At 42.0% G+C, this 20,415-nt stretch overlaps 2 protein-coding genes across 4 annotated transcripts in view; both read right to left on the bottom strand.

Moving 5' to 3' along the window:
- Positions 1–5,458, bottom strand: part of AKAP13 (A-kinase anchoring protein 13) — a 72,767-nt gene extending 67,309 nt beyond the window's left edge. For 2 of the 3 annotated variants that reach the window (XM_027644213.1, XM_027644214.1), the window contains exon 1: positions 5,360–5,455. In XM_027644213.1, the coding sequence (XP_027500014.1) occupies positions 5,360–5,440 (81 nt within the window). In that variant the 5' untranslated portion in view covers positions 5,441–5,455. Of the gene's footprint in view, positions 1–5,359 lie in introns of all 3 variants that reach the window. The other variant, XM_027644212.1, reaches the window with a different exon arrangement.
- A 6,369-nt stretch (positions 5,459–11,827) lies between these two features.
- LOC113947703 (A-kinase anchor protein 13-like) overlaps positions 11,828–20,415 on the bottom strand; it is a 133,900-nt gene continuing 125,312 nt past the window's right edge. The window contains exons 10-11 of the mRNA XM_027644547.1: positions 12,456–12,460; positions 11,828–11,850 (exon numbers count right to left, since the gene is read on the bottom strand). Of these exons, the coding sequence (XP_027500348.1) occupies positions 11,828–11,850; positions 12,456–12,460 (28 nt within the window). The remainder of the gene's footprint in view (positions 11,851–12,455; positions 12,461–20,415) is intronic.

The raw sequence follows: 20,415 nt of genomic DNA, 5'->3' as shown, positions 1-20,415 counted from the left end.
GTGATATAAATCAACACCTCCAGAGCAGAAGGAACCATATGAATTTAACTTTCATTTCCTAGTAGATCTCTAGAGATTCCTTTTCCCTCCATATTGTTTTAACTTTGTCCTAAATTTACAAGTTTCCATTTCTCTCCTTTTCTTTCTCCAGCTTCCTGACTAGGATCTACGTTGCAGTTAAAACCAGATACTACTGCACATAGGAAAATACTTAGGAGACTAAAGTCTAGCTTGCCTAGTGTTTCATTAGGTACCTGTACACTTACTGAGCAACAACTGACATAATAATGAGAAATGCTAAAACGATTTTTTTTTTGGGGGGGGGAGAGGGGAAATATATGTAGACTCTAATTTTTTTCTAGGAACTCCCTGCTCCTGAAAATTTCCTGTAGGATAGTTTCATTGAGGAAATTTGTACACATAACTGGAATTCAATGTTTATACTGAACAACTTTAAACTTTAAACTTTACAATTCCATTTACAATAGAATTATCCAGTTGCCTCTAATTCCTGCACTAGAAACGAAAACAACAGTTGATTCACCCCCTTCACAAAATCCACCCCTAAAGATCCTCCAGACCTCTTTCAAAAAGAGCATGAAGAATGGGGCACCTGGGGAAGGAATTTCCACTGTTTCCTTCAACATCTGTTGCTGCAGAAAAACTCCATATACACGAAACTCACATAAGAGCAAAAATCACTGCTTTGGCAATCATCTTGCCAGACAATATTAAGAGTAGACATATCAATTTGCTTGCGAATTCCAGATTTATTTTTTATTTAATTTTTTTTTTTTGTAATCTCTCTGTGTATTTTCTTAGCTTTGGGGGAAGATATTAACATGTGGATGCAGAACACAAAGACATTCTCCAGTGTATGCCGAAAGGGACAACACTTGCATTTCTTCAATGATTTCTACAGAGATTTTTCTTTTAGTACTGTGAATACATGACAGGGAGCTTTTTACCTTTACAGAACTGGTGACACCATATCAGGACATTTTTTCAAGAAGACCCAAAGTGATCTCGCTCACAGCAACAAGCAAGCAGTGCTGTAGGAAACTCACTAAAGGATTACACCAGAAGAGGTTCCTACCACCACAGGACATGTTACATGACTGAATAAATCAGCACTTTGTGGTGTAAGAGCAATGTTGAATTCTTAGAGTGCGTTTTTTCCCCCTGGCAATATTCCAGCTGGGGAAAGGAATGTGTGCCCCAAATACGTTTTCCAGCCCTTGGCACTGGGATGTCCTCTACCAGCAAAATTAAGAGTCCTGGTAATGACAAACTTTAATTAAGCTTTAAAAATAACAGCACTGGCTTTGCATAAAAACCCTCTCTTGACTAACTAACATATGTGAGCAAAATTCCCACAAACATGTGTGTGCCTAAGGTGAAAACACATTAACTTCATTTAAGTTGTCCTTCCTGTCCTAATTCTACATGAGACACAAAGAGAAAAACTCAAAAGTTGTCCACATCATTCTAAATACAATTCTCACCTTCTTCAAGAACCGTAACAGCGTGGACAGATGTAGGATTAAAGTTCAGAATTATTTTAGGGCCGCAAATATTGATGGACACTGTGTACCCATCACCGGGGGATGGCGCTTCCCTCAGACGAACAACCCCAAAGAAGGAATGAACTTGCTTATGTGTCGATAAACCAAAAACATAAAAAAGAAAAAGCTAAGTAAGAAGACATACAGTGGAAGGAACCCTAGTTTCAGTTAATTTGGGGACCTTCTCCACATAGTGCTTCTAGCTCAGGATGCTACAAATGACCCTTTGCCTTAGGTGGGCAGGGTTCATTCCAGAGGATCATCTCCAGTGCCGAGGTAGAGCTATCAGAGCAGCCAGGGAGCAGAATAATTCCAAAATCCCTTAATTAATTATTAATGCAGGTTTTAATTTCACGAATAATGTTCTGATCTTTAACTGGAAGCCAAATGGCATTGGTTCATCTGGAAAGCAGATAAATCAAACCTCAGTACCCCAGCTATGAAAAAAACTTACACCTACTGCCTACACCTAACAGTCTGAACATTCACATATAAAGGTAAAATGCAAATAGAGGTAATAAGCAATTATAAAACATTCCCAGTTGCAATTGCTCAGTCTCCCATTCCCAAAGTAAGCCCAGTTCTTACTTCCTAACTCTGTTCATCCACACTTGAACACTTGTCTGACTTACATGCATTTGAAAGGTGCCAGCCAGTGTGGTTTTGGTATTCCGTCCCTAGATAGTTATATTTGTGGTAGCAGGCACAACATAAAAATGAGACAGGGCTGCCAACACACACATGGGCACACTGAGACTTCCCATTTTGGGCTTGCAATAACACAGCACAGACTGCTTTACCCTGCACGTAGCTGCTCAGAGCTCAGCAAAATGTTCAGACAAGCAGACATCCTGCATACCCCACATCTTCTCCCTCATCTGCTACAAAGCAATCCTGGCAGGAGCAACGATGTCATTTCTGCCTCATCCAGGCTTCCCTGCACAGTGGTAAACCACTCTGTTCAGGGACCAAGTTCATCATTGTTGCATTGCTGCAGCAGCCAGTGAAGAACATGGAATCATAGAATGGTTTGAGTTGGAAGGGACCTTAGAGATTACCCAGTTCCAAAGCCCCTGTCATGGGCAGGAACACTTTGCAAGAGACCAGGTTGCTCAAATCCCCATCCAACCTGGCCTGGAACACCTCAAGGGATGGGACATCCCACAGCTTCTCTGTGTCAGTGCCTCACCTCCGTTACAGTAAGGAATTTCTTCCTGTGATGAAGTCCTACCTCTGACATAGAGGCTGGGACACAGAGTAACCTGTTGCCTCTTGCTTTTTTCTATGTGGGGAGGAGGAAGAAGCTATGTTAAAGCCAAAAATAACTGTGTGTATCAACCCTCAAAATTGTTGAGGTTGATTTTTTTCATAACTCCATAAGCCACTGTTTCAGGCACAATCTAAACATGGAAAATTTGAGCCTCAACACAGTGACCCTTCAGAAGACACGTGCATTGCAAAATAATCAGCAGGAATCAAAACTCTTTTGTGACTGTATCTAAAGATGGTTGCAGTCAATGCAAACATAATCCCATCTATAAGCATTTAATATCCAAAATGACACAAGATCTTTGTTCACCACTTGTTCCAGTTGTCCTTCTCCACCAGCTGATTTTATTTTCTGTGTCACGATTTGTGGAGGTATTTAAAAGATGCGTAGACGTGGCACTTGGGGACATGGTTTAGTGGTGGTCTTGGCAGTGCTGCTTAATGGTTGGACTTGATGATCTTACTGGTCTTTTCAACCTAAACAGTTCTATGATTCTATGATTACTGAGTTCTCTGTCTTGAAATGGAGCAAAGAACGTATTCATCTACCACTCAAAGAAACTACATCTTGTCCAAGTCAATCTGCAGGCCAAACTGAAAGCTGTTTAATGCTTTGCAGGTATCTTGCTAAAATTTCAGTCAGATCAAACACTCTTGATGGGTTTGCTTTTGTTTTAAGGGTATTTATTTGCTTTTCAATACTTGACACTTAAGCCTTGTCCTCTTAACTCCCCAAAATACAATTACCTAGATAATGTACAGTTTTATTTCAGCATTTTAATTAAAACCAAACCCAACAAAATCCCCGCCCCCAGCTCCCTCATTAAGGACCTGATCCAACTCCCATTAACGTCAAGAGATGATCTGCCACTGACGCACTCTGGTGCTGGCTGGGATCCCTAGATCATCAAAATTTAATTTCATCTACCAGTTATGTTACAGAAACCAGATAAAACATGAAGAACAACTGAAAATCAAGCTAAAGTTGATCGTAGCTATAGCTGTCACCAGTACCCTCCTATTCTAAACATCTGCAGCCTGTACAGCCCGTGTTGGGAGCAGCAATGTGTGCACACACACACATATATGGACACTGAGTCATTTGCAGGGACAGACAGTATAACCCACAGTTTTGAAACGCAGTTAGGAAAATACTAGTTGGAACTAACAAGAGACACATTTTGTTATAAAATCTGAGCTTTGTTGAACAAAAACTAATTTAAGGAACTGGTGACATCAGAAATACTGAAGTCAGATAAGTCTAGTGAGTTACATTTCAACCCAGGCATACAGATATTCTTTATAAAGAGAAAGACTGTGTTTTATATTGGCAACCAAGATTGTCAGGGACACCAGGTCTTCTCCCAAGAATTATTAAACAGTCATTTCATAGAAGTAGAGTGTGCACAATACGTCAACATTTTTAATGACTCATAGGGTGTCTAGAGACTGAATACCACGGGATTCAATCCTCTATCAGCATCATTAATATAAGAGTTCAAAAATACTCCAAAAAATTGAGTTGGTAGAAAAAACAACTTACAGTTATTTGTGCCGCCAAAAAATGATGATACAATACTTTCATCCCTAAACCGAGCAAGTTAACAAAAGCTAAGTCTATTTTAGTGCAGATAAAGTAGGACAAGAATCATTTGAAAATAAACTTGTTACATGTTCTCATCTTGACTTTGAAACAAGAGCATGAAGCAAAAATCATAAAAGAGGAAGCCATACGATCATGCACAGTCCCACTGCTTCAGCTAAGAAAAAGAGAAAAAGGGAGAGGGAAAGGAAATGCTCTTCCAGGAGTTAAGATCTCTAAGTTGGGCTGTGTTTTGCAGTCCCTCTGGCTGCTCTCCTATTTCCATTCACTCTGCCAGGAAACTGCTGAAGCTCCAAAAAGCTGTTACAGAGACAGGACATTCCCAGACTGCCATTGTGCCATTTGGTGGAGCACTTGCTAATTTTAGATTAGAGGAGGAACACACTGGGACAATTAGCCAAGAACCACTCCTGACTCTTGCTCCAACCCATCCTCAGACAAAACTCACACCCAAACAACAAGACTGACAACAACACCCTTCAAACACAAATGAGAAACAGAGGTAAAGGAGGATCCACCATGCCTTTTTTTTTTGACAGAATACATCTTTCAGGAAACGTGCATTTCAACCCCATAAGCGACCACCGGAAATGAAAACCTATTGCACCTTATGCAGAAAACCCACCTGAGAGGGTTTTAAATCAGGAGAGGACTGTTTAATGACAGAGGACAGGGAAGATGGTCAGGGAGTGATCCCAAAGAGTGCATGCCACTAGAGATTATCTAGCTCCAGAGATAATAATATTTGGCATGAAATGGTTTGATAACATTCAAAACCATCTCCATGCTGAAGGGCAAGAGCTCTCCCACCTGCCCCTCCTCTCTGCACCACCCAGCCGGGGACACGAGTATAGTGAGGAACAGATCGATCCACTGGAGATAGGGAAAGGAACCCGTAAAGAAATGCACAGAAACACCATACCTTTAACAACACAACATCTACAGTCCTGTCCACCTTGGAGATGTCGCACAGGCTGTATCGCCTCTTGTGGCGTTCGTACATTTTGTCCAAAAAGCCGGGAGTGGAGGAGCAGAGCCCACCATGAACCCCGGGCTGACCACGGTCAGGCGCACTCCAGACCTCTCACATCCGTGCTCAGAGGAGTCCCTGTGTCTCAGCACACCAGCCTGTCCGAGCTTCTCAACAGGAAAGAGAAAATCCCAGAGCTGCGACGGGCTGATAAAGTCTTCTCGGAACAGATTTGCTTATACAGGCAACGCAGGAACTTATAGCAAACAAAAGATATTTGAAGACAGCTTTATACATATAGGATTAATTTTTTTGCAACTGCTAAGAATGGTATCAGCCTTCCTGTTATAGTAATAGTAATAAAAAAAAATGTTTTCCAGACAACTTTGATATCCAAAAAGCATCAGAATTAAAATCCTGCCTGAAAAGAGAACAAAAGCCAGATGTGTGCAGCAGAAACCCTGACACTCCGAGAGGAAAGGCAGAAGGTAGGCTCAGCCACGACGGGTCTAATTCAGGAAAAAAAGAAAAACAAAAAAAAGCCAATCACAGTATCCAACGTAAATACTGTCACCAACGTGTTTTGTCTTTCACGCCCTCATTCACTGAAAGAAATAATGAAGAAAGGTACTTTCCTCCTTTCTAGTCAGTCCACTGTTCACAAGGCAGGAGGGCTCGGTTTTGCATTAAGTTTAAATTTCTGATGACAGCACAGGGCAAAAGGAAAGAAAATAATGAAATAAAGCCACTCCCCTCCTGATTTGGGCTGGGACGTCACTACTTGCCTTTTTAGTCCTGCACCAGTGTTCTCCCAGCTTTCAAATTTACTGTGCAGTTGTGGGAGCATGATTCAGAGAGTAAAAAAAAAAAAAAAAAAGAGGAGGGAGGGGGGGAAGAAAAAGCAGCAGCTTTTCTTTGCCAGCCTCTTCCACCTCCGGTTGCAGGCACTCAGTGTGTTTGCTCGGTCTAAAAAGAGACTGAGAGCAAAGGGACATGGTTTTGGAGAGGTAAAAAGACTCTTCCAACACCCTCAGGCCAGGTGAATCAAAGACAGTTTCAGGGTTAATGCTTTCCCAAACCAGGAATGGAAACTTATGATTTAATCAGTGCACATGGAAAAAAAAAATTAAAAAAAAAAAAAAGGAAATCAGCCATTTACTTTTTTCTTGTTTTGTTTGCAACACAGAGGAAAAGATTTCAACAACTTGTTGCCCAGAAAATACAATTTTCTCTCTTTTTTCCTAGCCTGAAAGGCAGAGCTTTTTTTCCTTTAAAAAAAAAAAAAAGAGAACACCAAAAAAACACCCTAAAGTTTTTCATGTTTCTAATGTTGGGCCAGCTCGAGCAACTCTCTGCTCTCAATAGCTCATTCACATCAGCTGGGCCCTGCACGCTCACTGCCACATGGTTTCCTGTTTTCAAACTGCCCCCTTGCAGCCCCCTCTGCTTTCCACCCCACCCTGACCTCTCCAGGGATGAAATCTTTCCATACTTCCCTGGCTTTAGACATTCTCTCATTCACCGATTCAAGAGAGAATGGGGGCGGTTCAAAATGAAAAAAAAAAGGAAAAAAAAAAAGAGAAGAAAAGGGGAAGCGGGGTCTTCTGTGACTGGGAGTTCGTAGCAACCAGAACTTGCTGCTTTGCTAAATAGAAAAGCTGAAAATGCAGGAATTTTTAATTGCATGCTGCAAAGCAGGAAACACAGAATTGGAAACAGTACTTATCAACCCAACGTTTAATTGCTGATCTCCAAAAGTTGTCCTTGGCAGCGCTGGGCAAACTGGCCCACCTCCTGCTGCTGGGATTTGCCCCACTCCTGGAGCTTAGTTAGGGAGTTGTAAGTCTTTTCATCCAGTCCCATAGGGTGGTCCTGGTTGTATAAAGAGCTTTGTAACCACCAGGTGAAACTCTGGTAAAGGTGACTCAAACTCTGAAGCCTACTGAAGCATATTTTTCAGCATTTGAGTGCAAGATGAGTCTTCCAAAGGAGATCCAAACCCATCTGCTGTGAACAGGCACTCCAGCTCCTCTCTTCCCAGTGCTACACAGTCTTCTGACTGCCCAAAAACATTGCACCACAGCCTGCGAGTAACACAAGAACTGACTCCCCTCCACGCCCGTTTGGTAGAACACCAAAAACCAGGAGTTTACAGAACTACAACGTACTATTTTGGGTTCCTAGCTAAGACACCCCTGATCCTACAGTCAGATTACACAAAAGCAGAGTTACCCTCCAGACTTAGCAAGCTCAGTAAGCGAGCAAAGAAGGGCATCTTTTCCTAAGACTTGGTGACACAGTGGCCAACTCCCTAAGCCAAGGTCCACAGTGGGCATCGCTCCATGGCCGTGTCCTCGTGTGCTGGATGGGCTGGGGACTCACAGGGGATGAGCTCCCCCAGGTTAGGGACACAGGTAAACTCTTACCTACTCAACGCGAGGTATCTCCCCCCACTTTCACCAGGCTCCAGTCTCTCCCTCACAACCCAAAGCTTCATCTCCACCACACCACCCGCTGAACGGAGGAGGATCTCCTCTATGAGGTTCTCTTACAGCTACAATCCCTGGCTCGAGATCTCAGCCAATGACTCTGTTTTCTTCAACAACAAGCAGAGCTTCTGCTTTCAGTATTAGGACATACACGAAATGTGGTCGTACTTTGGGGACTTTCTGGAGGCACCAGTTTTCTCCACAAGTAATGAATCCCAGCAATCATGTGCCTGTCGAGATGAGGAATTAGAAATGGCTGTGACAGCATTCCAGCCCTTCAAACACTACCATAAAAGGCAGGGATTTCCTCAAATTTAAATGTACAAGACAGGAACCTATAAACAAAGTGTGTGAATTTAGTTCAGGTGTAAGAATTTACAATAGTCACTGTGCCTTAATGATGTTCTAAGGTTTCATTGCAGATATTTTTGTTTTCAAATCAATTTAATTATGGCTGCTGGCATACACAGTCAAGATTTATCCAAACAACAACTGCACAATTCTGTCCAGATGCTCCATTCAAAGGATTTCACCTTTGATCCACAGAGGTCCTCTGGCAACCAGAAAGAGACGTTCAGCTGCCGGGCTCAGGCAATGCCCACCTTGCAGAGGAAACTGCCAGGTGAGCATCCCTACGAACTGCGACAGCACATCTTCCACGGAGGTGCAAGACAGGTCCAACTTGTGGCTACACCAACGCCCAGCCTTTTGTGGCTCCCGTTATCTCACCCTTCTGGCAGGTAAGGAGAAAGGAGAAACACCTCCAGCCAAAGGAGATGGGAGAAATGCTGGGAGATGTGCAACTTTCATAATGGGAAGTTTAAAAGAGGGGGCCAATTTTGGGATGGCCAAAAGCCACAAGTAACCCAATGTGTGCTTTCATGGAGTAGCAGGGAACTGAAAGTTCAGGTGGAAGGTGCAGACAGGTGGCAAGAGGTGGTCAGAGAAGCTGTCAGACCAGTGCCAGGTTGGGTGACTCTGGGCACAGGATGTATCCCAGGACTTGGTGTATGTCCATACCTTACCTGTGAATCAAGGTGATGACCTGCCTTCCTCCATAATCATGTGTCTTGATCTAGTAAAGGTTGTCCACTTGACAACCCTACACCTTGACTCCTACATCTTCAGCCACAGAAGAAAAGAATCAACACAAACAAATAAATAAACCAACAAAACCCCTCTCTCCCTTCTCTTTTTCTTCTTAAATTTAAGCCTCCAAATCCCTAATTTGTTCCAAGAGTTTTTTCTGTGGTTATGTTCCTGACTCACAGCCAAGATCAGGAGGCCAGTGACGACTACAGACACCCAAAGTCCATCTCATCTTCAATTCCAGACTTTACTGTTGAAGGGGGGAGAAAAACATAATATAAACAAACAGAAGATAATGTGCCAGACACACCCTCCCTTGGGAGACCACCACTCTCTTCCCACATTAGGTGGGGCTTTTGCTGCATTGTTTCAGGCTAGAAATCTTGCCTTGCACATAGCCTGACATCCACACAGCACAGAGGGCAGATGCAGAACACAGACTGAGCCCGGACGGAGCTGAACAAAGGTTTCCAATCTCTTTTGTCCAGCTATTTAAGGCAGTCCTTGAATGCCATACAAGTGTTTAGACAGTATATAGTATTTATGCTCTGAAACACAATGAGCCAGACAATCAGAAGATAAAGATTAAATTAAAGAAAGCCTGCTCTAGCAAGTAAATAATTCTCTTTTTTTGGTGAGTTGCTCAAAATGGAGCAGAGACGTGAGCAGCAGCCCTGGCCACCGGCTGCTGATGCGACAGTTCTGGGTTCCTTATTGAAAACATCTGGAAGTGCTGAGCTGCTTTGTGCAGACAGGAGTTTGAAACTATCCAATCGTTTCATATCCAAACCAAAGTCCAGCACTGCGGATTTCAAGGGAAGGAAAAGAGGGGGAAGAAAAAAAAAAAGGCACTTGATCACACCATATGATCTGTAACTCATCCAGATAAAACTCCTCCTCTACCCGCTAACAGACCTCTTAATGACAAGGAAATCATGGTTATCCTGAAACAGACTGAACTATTGTTATCTGTTTCAAATTACTTTTGCCATATCGTTATGAAACGCTGAAAATGATGCAATCTGCAGAAATACTCAGGCATATTAACTTTTTTCACTGTAGCTCTGATAGGAACTAATGGAGCAGTAGATGAAAGGAAAAACTTCTGCCCATTTTAAGCAAGTCAAAACCCAATTTTGGGCACTAAAACCAGGAGATAATAAATTCATCAGATAGTAAGAGAGAAGAATTACAATTTTAACTGTTCTTTTCTTAAAAGCAATCAGCTTTTTGGAAAGAGTTTTTAAAATGTTATGTTTCTGGCACTTGCACAGATAGACAAAACAAATCGCTTTTTTCCTAAAACTAAATAAGGCAAAGGAAATCTGCACTCTAATGCTGCAAAGCCTTTAAGAGGAGCACGTCCAATCTGGAAGGGAGTGCACATCCATCGTGTCTGCCGGGAGGCAGGTCAGCACCCACACAGGAGAAGACCAAGGTGGATGCTCAAATGTGGATTTTGAAGCAGACCAGGCAGCTGCTGACCATAATGAGCTGACCATAGTGAGCACCCCCACCACAGACCTTGGTAGAGAGCCCTGGCTGATGACAGTGCATTTCTCATGTTTCCAGGAGCTTCCAAGACTGAGAGGAGCTTAGTGACCGACCTGCTCCTATCCTGCCTGTCAGACTACATTCCTGTGATGTGGTGGCACTTTGGTCCAGAGTTGCATCCCTGTGGCCATGGCAGGACCCACCAGTGTCCCACCCTCTTCAAGGGGTGGTCCCAAAAGGCTGGTTGCGATTTTGAATTCTTCTACGAGGTAGGGCATGGAAAGAAGAGGAATCACAGAGAGGGATGGGCAGTCCCCCATGACCAGCCATCACAGGGATCCCATCCATGGCAAGCACTGTGCTGCTGTTAAAGGGGAAGGTCAGTGTTGCAGCAACAAACCTTCATAATCCTGGTCCTAAAACACCTCGATATTCGACAGTTTTATTTAATCCTTGGGGCAAATCATTCACAGTACCAACAAAAGTTTTATTCTCCAGCCTGGGCAGCCCTGACTCTGCCAAAATTTCCCTGTTTAAATCATATCTTCACACAAAAGTCTGGAGAGAGACATTTCCTCCCAGAGCAACACCATGCTTTGGGACGACACGACTGAGCTGAATTTAACATCCAAACAATCCACCATCCAGCTGCAGCCTGTGTTTGAGCTCAAAGACAGAACCATCTAACAAACAGCTAAAGAGCCATGGGGGAATGAGGAGCGCTTGGAAAGCTGTCAGACACATGGATACATGGAGCGTGCGTTTTGAGAAAATACAAAAACACCTTGAGAGACCTTCAGCCACTTCCTGACCTTCCCTTTTCTAATATTTCTCGGAGACTCAGTGTACATTTTTCAGGAATTTCCATTGTCCAAATAACCTTCAGAAAAATGCTGAAGCTTTGGTCTGCCACAGAGCATTCCAGAGGAAGTCAACTGCCCATCTTACTGCTCCCAAATGGCTGCAGGAGAAACGCATCCCACGCGAGAGATTAGCAACCCCTCAGCTGACTTTATATCACTTTGCAAGATCTAGTTCTTCCTTTACCAAAAATAACCGCAAATCAGGATGTCTGGTTGGCTGAAGTGCTGTGGGATCTTGGACCACGCCACAGATATTTATTTAGTGTGTTATGGGAGTTGAAATACTTCTGCTGTCAAACACTGGACATTTTGCATTGCTCTGTGAATTCCAACATCCTGAAGATGGGGAAAGGAAAACACAAGTGGATAAAGCAGGAGCAGTCCCCAAAACAGGTTGTAAAGGAGCATCTGAGCAATGAACTACAGAAGGAAACAAGTCTCCCAGAAGCAACCTGTGCTGCACATCCCCTGTGTCCTCCAGGATATCAGCTGCTCCCATGCTCAGCCACTTCCTTCCCACCAGGACACAGGGCCTACTGACCTACAGATTGGGTCAAACACCAAAAAAAATGTCGTCTTTCATAAAGAATAATACAATTTGCAACCAATGCATTTGGATGGAGATAATGCTTTGGGTTTCACAGCTGTCTCAGCCCAAGCTGAAGCTGCTGCTGAAGAAACAGCATTTACTTCTTTGATCTCATTCAACACTAAAGTTGGTCATGATAGCTTTGTTAAAGTTTCCCTTCACATTCTTCAGTTGCTGGTAATGAACATGTAAATTTTACATGCACACAATGAGCAACCCATCCCAATTAGGTCAGTTAGAGCACAGTACTAATAACACAAGGTTGTGGGTTTGATCCCCATATGGGCCATTCACTTAAGTGTGGGACTCAATAACCCTTACATGGGTCCCTTCCAACTCAGAATATTGTGATCCTGTGATAATCTTTGCTAATTATGGTGATTTCACTCTAAAGGCAGGATTACAATTTCTGGGATCTGGAAAGATAATTATATAAATGAAAGTATTTAAAACAGTGAACTGTATATATAGCAGTTTTCAAACCACCGTAAGCTTTATATAAGTCACTTGAAATTGGTTTGCACAGGCCATCCACCAAATACTTGAAGACCTGCTCAATCCACATTATACCCAATCAAGCAATATCTAGTAACTCATCCTACAGAGGAGCTAAGGAAGAGATCATTACATTTGAAAGAAAAAGGGTATATTTCTTTACCTACAAAGTTCACAAATGCAAAAATCAAAGGAGTTTTTCATTTTTATCTCATTCATAATAAAAATCCTCATTCTGACACACCTGGGATAGGTACAGGATATAAGAAAGTACTGATTTACAGAAATCTCAGGAAGAGTAAAGCTCTACAACTCAACACATGAGGTTAAAAATTAGTATGAGGTTTTGTGCAGGAAAGCAAACCACCTCACATTTCCAGAGTGCAGAAAACATCGCTATGTTATGAAATGAGAGCATGACCCCCCCACTGCTGCAGGCAGGGCACAGGAGCAGGCAGACATCACTCCAGGATGCCTCACCATAACATGAGATCAGTGCCATGAAATGTCATGGTGGATGCTTCTATCTGAAGAATTATGTAGTTAGCCAAAAAAAGAGACAGGATAGCAGATTGTGTAGATGAATTGGCGGATAAAGCCCAACAAAAATGACGTATGGCATCTGCGAGTGAAATTAATGGACAATATAAAAATGACACATTTTGAACTGAGGAAATTATTCAGCTTTTGCCATTCTTTCATGCCTACAGTTTAAGGCACTGTAATCTAACTGAAAAACAGAGACGGGTCATTCAAATGAATAAATCATGCCAGAAAATGATTCAGCTTCCCTTATTATTTTTTTTTCTTTCCCTTTTTAATTGAAGTCCCTAGGACTCAGCCCTTGGAAGCCCACACGACCCAGTGTATTGTCCTGGCCAGGCACTCCATCAAAAGGGAAAAAGTTATCTCTTCTTTCATCTTGCAATTGAAAATCTGGGAGGGGAAGTGGTGGGAAAGCAGAGCACTGTACAAAGGCACCCATCATATTCCCAGGTCAGTTTTTTGCTCGGCTGCTAATGAAGGTAGTGGATTGAAGACACTGTGGCATTTGTTTTGCCCTTCCAATTTTTCTGTTTGCTTTGTGGGGAGGAGGATCTGAGCCCTGACTGGTAACTGAGATGCTCTGAGTGCAGCCAAGCCCCCTCTCCCAGCAATAACAGACACTCAGCTCACCCTCCTACCTACGCTCGCATCCAACCAATATTTTCATGCCCTCTCTACATGCACTTGGAAAACTTGAAATAAAATCCAACGCAAACTTTGAGAGGAGGCATTTGGACTCCAGCTCCCACCAGGGAGGTCTGCTTTAGGACCACATGAATATTCCTTTGCTCACTGTTTTATCCATTTTCCTGGTAGTCCTCTGTAAGGAATATTAAACAAACATGTCTTTACAGCTCAAGAGCCCGGGAGAGAATGTTGACCCTGTGGAAGAAACCTGGTTTTATCCATTTTTACCCCACTTTCATCCCCTTAGACTAAAGTTGTATATACAAGGGTAAGGATTCATTGGGTCTACAAAGCCATCATTAATGATTACTATATCAATGCATGCTAAATATGTTCTCCTCTTTAGCCCAATTTTAGAAAATATTTTTAAAGGAATTTCAGGACATAAAACCTGTAATTAACAGCCAGATATGTAGAAGCATCGCCATTAGTGAGGAATTTTCTCAACTGTTGACACTGCTCCAGAAAAATAATAAAATATTTATTCTAAGGTTATTAACTAACATATGCTACGTCTCCTCTACCAGCTTTCCAAAGATTTCGCTACAGTAACATCTGTTGTTGCAAGGATAATTCCTAACTGGAATAATGGATCCAAGCCCTGCTCTTCTGCCTCTGTACTCAGTTAAAAGTAGAGAATGTCCCTGTAAACATGGTGAATGTCAAGTCAATAGAGGGAAACCTCAGTTGTCGGCTTTTTGTGGTCCCCTCTCTCATTCCCCACCTGCCACAGCTGCTGCATTTCCATATATTTAATAGCTTTATTAAATAGATAAATAAATTTAAGCCAACGGATGATGATAAAATATAAAAAAGCAGCATTTATTATATCTTGCAGTTTCCCTGAGTCATCCTTCTGATTTGGACTGTCCTGGGAGCTGCAAATTTCTGTGCTGCAGATATGGAAAATGGAGCATCTGAAAAAGGAAAGTGTTGGTTTTGTTCTCTTATGAAGAAAGGGGGAAATGTTCTGAAGCTTTCTCTCCAGGCTAAAATCCAAACCATTTACAAGACTCAGGAGCACAAAAGCTTGCAGATAATCAGCAGAACTGATGCCAGTTCAATCAAAGCAAACCAGTAACAGCAACTGGGAGGAGTGCAGATGATGCAGCGTCCTCCTGTATAGAAAAAAAGTCCTTTTTGATATGCAACGGTTAAATAATTTAACTATTTCTAGTTATTGTTATTATTCCTCAGCTACTCTGTTTTGGTCATTATGTAGCACTAATCTCTTCTGTTTCTGAAGTTTGCCTTTTGGAGAAAAAAAAAGGCAACTTCAAAACATGCAAAAATTAATGAAACCCATATGTGGGATACTGTCATTATTCCATGTTTATAAGAGGATCAGGTTTTGTTAAATGGGCTTATTTAATGCAGAAGCATAAGAAAAAATACCCAACAAAAGTTCTGAAAGCTATTGAAAGCAAAATATTTTCTTTGTTAACCCAAGCAGCCAGTAACAAGCAAAAAGGCACAATTTAAACTAAAAGCCACTATACATTTTGGTGCAACTTTGTTTACAGCTTCTCTGACAGCTTATAAAGTTCTCCAACACAGAGAAACATCTTCTAGATAGATTTTACCCTTTTGACTCTTTTCACCCCCCCTACTGTATTTAAGCTGGGACAACCTAAAAATCAATGGCTTATGAAAACATCTGTTGATACAGGCACACGATTTGGACTTTTTTCAACAGCTGTTGTTATTTTATGCCTTTTTTTTCTGGCTAGGTCCATCGGTAAGACTGGAAGAAAATATCAGTTGGGTTCCTCTCCTGCCTTTGGTCTCTCTTTAGAGGTTGCAGTTGGCACCTTGTTCCCCCCCCCATACTGGGAGTTTGGGGGGGCAAAAGGCTGCCTGTCCCCGAAGTCTGATCTTGCTCACAAGCCTCAGACAAAAAAGAAATACAGCTCCCAAGTGGGCACCTATGTTATCTTGCTGAATTCTGGCTTAAAATATCCCCTGCTGTAGCTGCTTTCTGCCCCACACAGGGGACTAAAACACACTTCACTACCCATCTCTCAATCCCCCATCTCCACTTCCAACAGCACTCCACGATACACCCCAGGTTTGTCTTGCCTCCCTCCCGCTATTTCATTGCTGGGATCCAGACATCTGCTGACATCCTCCATAAAAGATAACACACAATATATTTTAAGACCCAACCTGCCAAAAGCTATTTGATGCTTCAGACAGCACAACTTACCAGACAGAGAACACACATTGCTCTCAATAAGACATGCATGAAAACAGAATGTACTTTTCTTGGGAGTCTAATGCTTACCTAACAAAAAAACTCCAACAAACTCAACCAAAATATCCTATTTTCAACATTTAATTCATCTGCTACTTGAAACAAGATGTTCCTATCTGAATTCCGTTTTCTTGAAAGAGAAGAAAACAACTTATAAAGCTTTTAAAGTGCTCCAATTTTTTTCACTGTACATTCAAACTGTCATGAGCCAGAGAAAGTCAATACCCCAAGCACAGATTTTTTTTTTCCCCTTGCTCTTTTTAACAGAGAGGACTTGTTTAATCTTACCTTCAAACTTCTTATTTCTCTACCACGCACTCCTAGAGTCTCTGTCAGTTGTGCCAACCCTTGCCCAAAAGGACAGTAATAAAAAAAGCCAGTTTAAACAGAAGTTGCTTATCTAAAGAAGGGAGAGCCGCAGGTTTGCAAGTAGAGGAGATATTTCAGCATTAAAGAATTCTAGGAGCTACTCCAAGACACAAATTTTTGTTGTCTGGTGCACTGTAAGGACTTAAAGCCCAGAAAGAAGCTATTTATTTAGTCTATATACGCAGATTTATAAAAAAGGCAGAGGATCCATCTATGGCCTTCTGGCTCCTTTTCGCATTGTTTACAACATACAAAGTAAAGCTCAGCTTCCTCAAAAGACAGAAAGCAAGAAATAAAGTTCTGACAAGCAAAATCAAACACTGTCCCCCAAATATCCAGCTATGAACAAAAAGGCCTTTTGAGGTTTCCCTCCACATCTCCTCAGAACATATTTAAAACCCATTTCAGCCCACGCTGCCAGGAGCAAAGGGCTTTCTCTCTCCCCATACCTTTGTAACACCATGAGACCCCAACTACAGCCATGCCTCTCTCTGAAGGTAGGAATATCAGGAGATGATGTAAGCAACCCTCCTTCTCTTTTAAAAGGCTCAAAAAGGTATATTACTGCTCTATTTTACCACTTGCATGAAGGCATTTGAAGCTAAAACTTATCTACCTCCTCCTGGGCAAACAGGTCTGTAAGTATTTCCTCACCCTGGTGAGTTAAAGATAAAAATAACAGTGGAACAAAACACTAAGAAACCCTTCTTTAATCTCAGCAGATTTTAATAGCCCACCCCTGTCCATGCCTTTGATAAGAATCAGTGTGATCTGCAGTATAGTATTTTGGAGGAGCAGAAGAGATTTCTACGCTCCTAAACACAAGATCTCAGATTGAAACCAATGTTACAGAGAACTGCACCTCCAGCCTTTGAAAATGTGTATTTTGGAAATATTCCTCCCAACCACTTTTAGGCATTTAATGTGTCCAGCTGTGTTAAGAAACCAAGCAAAAGTTCATTGTCAAGTAAGTCAGGATTATGATCTTTTTGTGATTTATGGAGGTAAGCACAGACTCAGACAGAAGAAAAACAAGTCACTTGATGCTAAGCAGACTCAGTACCAGGGCTCAGACTAATGAGTGAGTGAGGGTGAGGCTTCACGTTCCTGCCTCTTATCTCACCAGCTGGAAGGACATGAGGAGGGAGAACACAGCCAGCTGGTACAAGATAGGCAGACCCAGCACCATAGTACTTGCAAACACAGTATTAGTGTTTGAGTAGAGAAGATGGAAATGCTCCAGGAGAAGAAGGCACATGGTATTTGAGAAAGCTGCAGGTAAGAATATGGCCCCAAATAACTAAGTGCATAAATAAGGAGAAACTACTATTAAGTGGCTGTAATGAGATCAGGGTATACATCAAGCAAAGTCTTTAGGGAGAGAGAATATCTAACCAGGCTGAGAAACCATAAGCCAAGCATTGGACCTTCTGCAGATCTGAAAGGAGAGCTGCATAATTCAGGTTAAACATAGGCTAGCAACAATTTTCCTCCATTTCAAACTACACAAACAGAAGAGAAAGCAAACAAGGTAACCCAAAAATATTGGCTCTGTCTTTTGGATTAGTCTCTTGGGCACAGCTACTGCCTCCATTTTCACTGAGTACATCACTGGCACTGAGATGATAAACACAGTAAGCAAGAAGGGAGGGAGCAGCTAAGTTCACCACTGCTTAAGAGAAAATCAGAAAGTTGTCTGCATCGAACACATGCTTATTTAGGCACAAATTTAATGCATAAGAAAAGCAGAAAGAGAAGTAGAAGGAGAAGAAGGTTATTAGCTGCAAGAGACCAAGTGCAAAAGAAAGGCTGGTTTAGAATTTGCTCCCATCTGCTAACTCCTATACAGCTGATCAAGTGTATTTTATCAAACCATTGCAAAACTCTGTCACATTCTTGTTACAGCCTCCGTGCTGGGGTTATTCCAAAGCAGAAGTCCAAAACACCGACCACAGCAGTAAAAAACCAAACTGGTAATGGAAGGAGGCAAGTGGCAGTGAGAAGAAACTCTCTCATTCCTTATGTTGACCTGCTTTGGGGTCCCCATAAAAAAGTCAGTCCTGTCCATGGTTTACAGGACCTGCCATTTGGAGACATCATTTCTTTGGCATGACTGATGATTAATACAAGTCTTCTACCAAAATTGACAAATTTCATTTCCTTGAAAGCTTTGATGAATTTGGCACCATAACAGTAAGAACAGTTATGGCTGCCCCCGGCCAAACGCAACACCAAGGCACTGCTCTGTCCCTGGGGGTTTAATTCTGACTTGCAGCTGCCTTAGCTCAGCCAAACCTACTCCCTCCCATACTTTAGATATCACATGCTTGGATACCAAAACACTCAGTCCTACTAAGATATTTTAATCATCCACTGCAACATTAACCATCTATTCTTGTTTCACAGTCAAGCCTTAAGACCTCTCCATCTTCACCAATCTGCCCTGTTCTCCTGCAAAGATGTCCCTGCAAAGCCAGAGAGCCATCAGTCTGGTTCAGTGTGAGCAAGGATGCTGCATGGAAAGGCATGCATTTAGTTATCACCCAGGCTTTTATCTCATCTCATGTTTTAACAGCAGTTTGAGCCCACAAACATTCAGCAACACAGCTTTGGGCCACACAAGGATGTGCACATGACACTGAGCAGAAACAGCAGAGATGCTGGAGGAAGATTCAGGTTTTCACCTTTGCATGAAAATGGTATAATAAGGGAAGGCAGACAACCTAAAATGGGAGGTGGGAGGGGAAAAGGCGGAGAACAGTAACAAAAAGGGAAATCTGTGAAAGTACTGAGAGGCTACATCCATTTTGATTCCATGTTTCCACAAAAAAAATTTTACAGGACTTTTTTTCTTCTTACTCCCACCATTCTTTTCATCCTTTGCTGGAAGATTAAGTCAGAAATGCCATGCCTGGATATTGCTAGAGTCTGCTTCATCAGCAGCCAAGATTCCCTGCTCATCTCTCAGATATCTGTCCCCATCTGTCCCACAACTCCTCATAAAACCCTAGAACAAATGTATGGGAATATAGTTACAAATCTATTTCTTGTATAATGAGGTTTTCCTCTAAGGTGGTGTAACTTCCAATGAACTGCAAAAAACATAAATCTACAGAAATACATAAATGCTGGCTTCTCTACGTTGTAGGGGGCCAACTTTGGCTTCCAAAATATCAGCATGGAGTTAGATAGGTTCTTTCAGAAGGATAAAAACCTTCTGATGCGATACACCAAAGTTCCCATTTGTCATAGTAACACAGCCTCCATCAAAAACTCCACATTTGGTCTCCCATGTTATCATCTTAATTTCCTCTGCATTTAGATCAGGAATTCAGTGTGCAGTAACCATGTCTACTGTGCAACAGTAATATCACAAAACTTTAAGAGATTTCAAACACAAACAAAAGAACCCATAGGATACAGAGACTGGACCATTCAAAAACAGCACGGTATTTTCCTTCTCAAGGTACAATATTCAATGCCAGCATTCCTTTGCTACAGGAGCAGTCTTATGCATCCATTATTTTATGGATCCATACTTTCATGACTGTATAAAAAATAAATGCATCTAACCACCTGAAGAAGACTTCAAACCTAGGATTTTCTATACTGGAAATACTTTAGGTCTGTATTTTACAAAGTGGTAAAATCATGGAGTCCTGTTCCTAAAAAGGGCCTCTGAAAGCTACTTTATTACACTGATGTTAAATAATGTGTATGAGTGAACCCCTTTGTCTGAAACAAGCCAAAAGTGAGCATCAGAGAAGACATGTCATTATTAAACAGTTGTTCTTAATCTGATCCATCTCAAAACTACAGCAAGAATACACACACAACTCTGCCTTGAAGGCAATAGTGTTTGCAGATGGATAGATAAAACTCCAGGTAGCTCTTGATGCCTTTAACGACAGTGAAAAAACAGAAGGATAAACTTCCTTTGCAGCTGACACTGGGAGGATGGCAGAGCCAGATGTTTTATTAGAGAAAATTAGGAAATGATGAAAAACCAGAGTATCAGGCAGCAATCTTTGCCTGCAGTGGCTGAAGGGGGAGGCGTAGGGGAGTAGGATTAACTCACCATCTCCAGAGATGAGCGTGGGCTGGCACAAGACCTGTGGCCAACGCGAGCCGCG

The sequence above is a fragment of the Corapipo altera genome, unplaced genomic scaffold (genome assembly GCF_003945725.1).
Source record: "Corapipo altera isolate COAL_440 unplaced genomic scaffold, ASM394572v1 50, whole genome shotgun sequence".
NCBI classification, from domain to species: Eukaryota; Metazoa; Chordata; class Aves; order Passeriformes; family Pipridae; genus Corapipo; species Corapipo altera.
The sequence above is the reverse complement of the archived record's forward strand: the minus strand, read 5'-3'. Positions and strand labels throughout refer to the sequence as shown.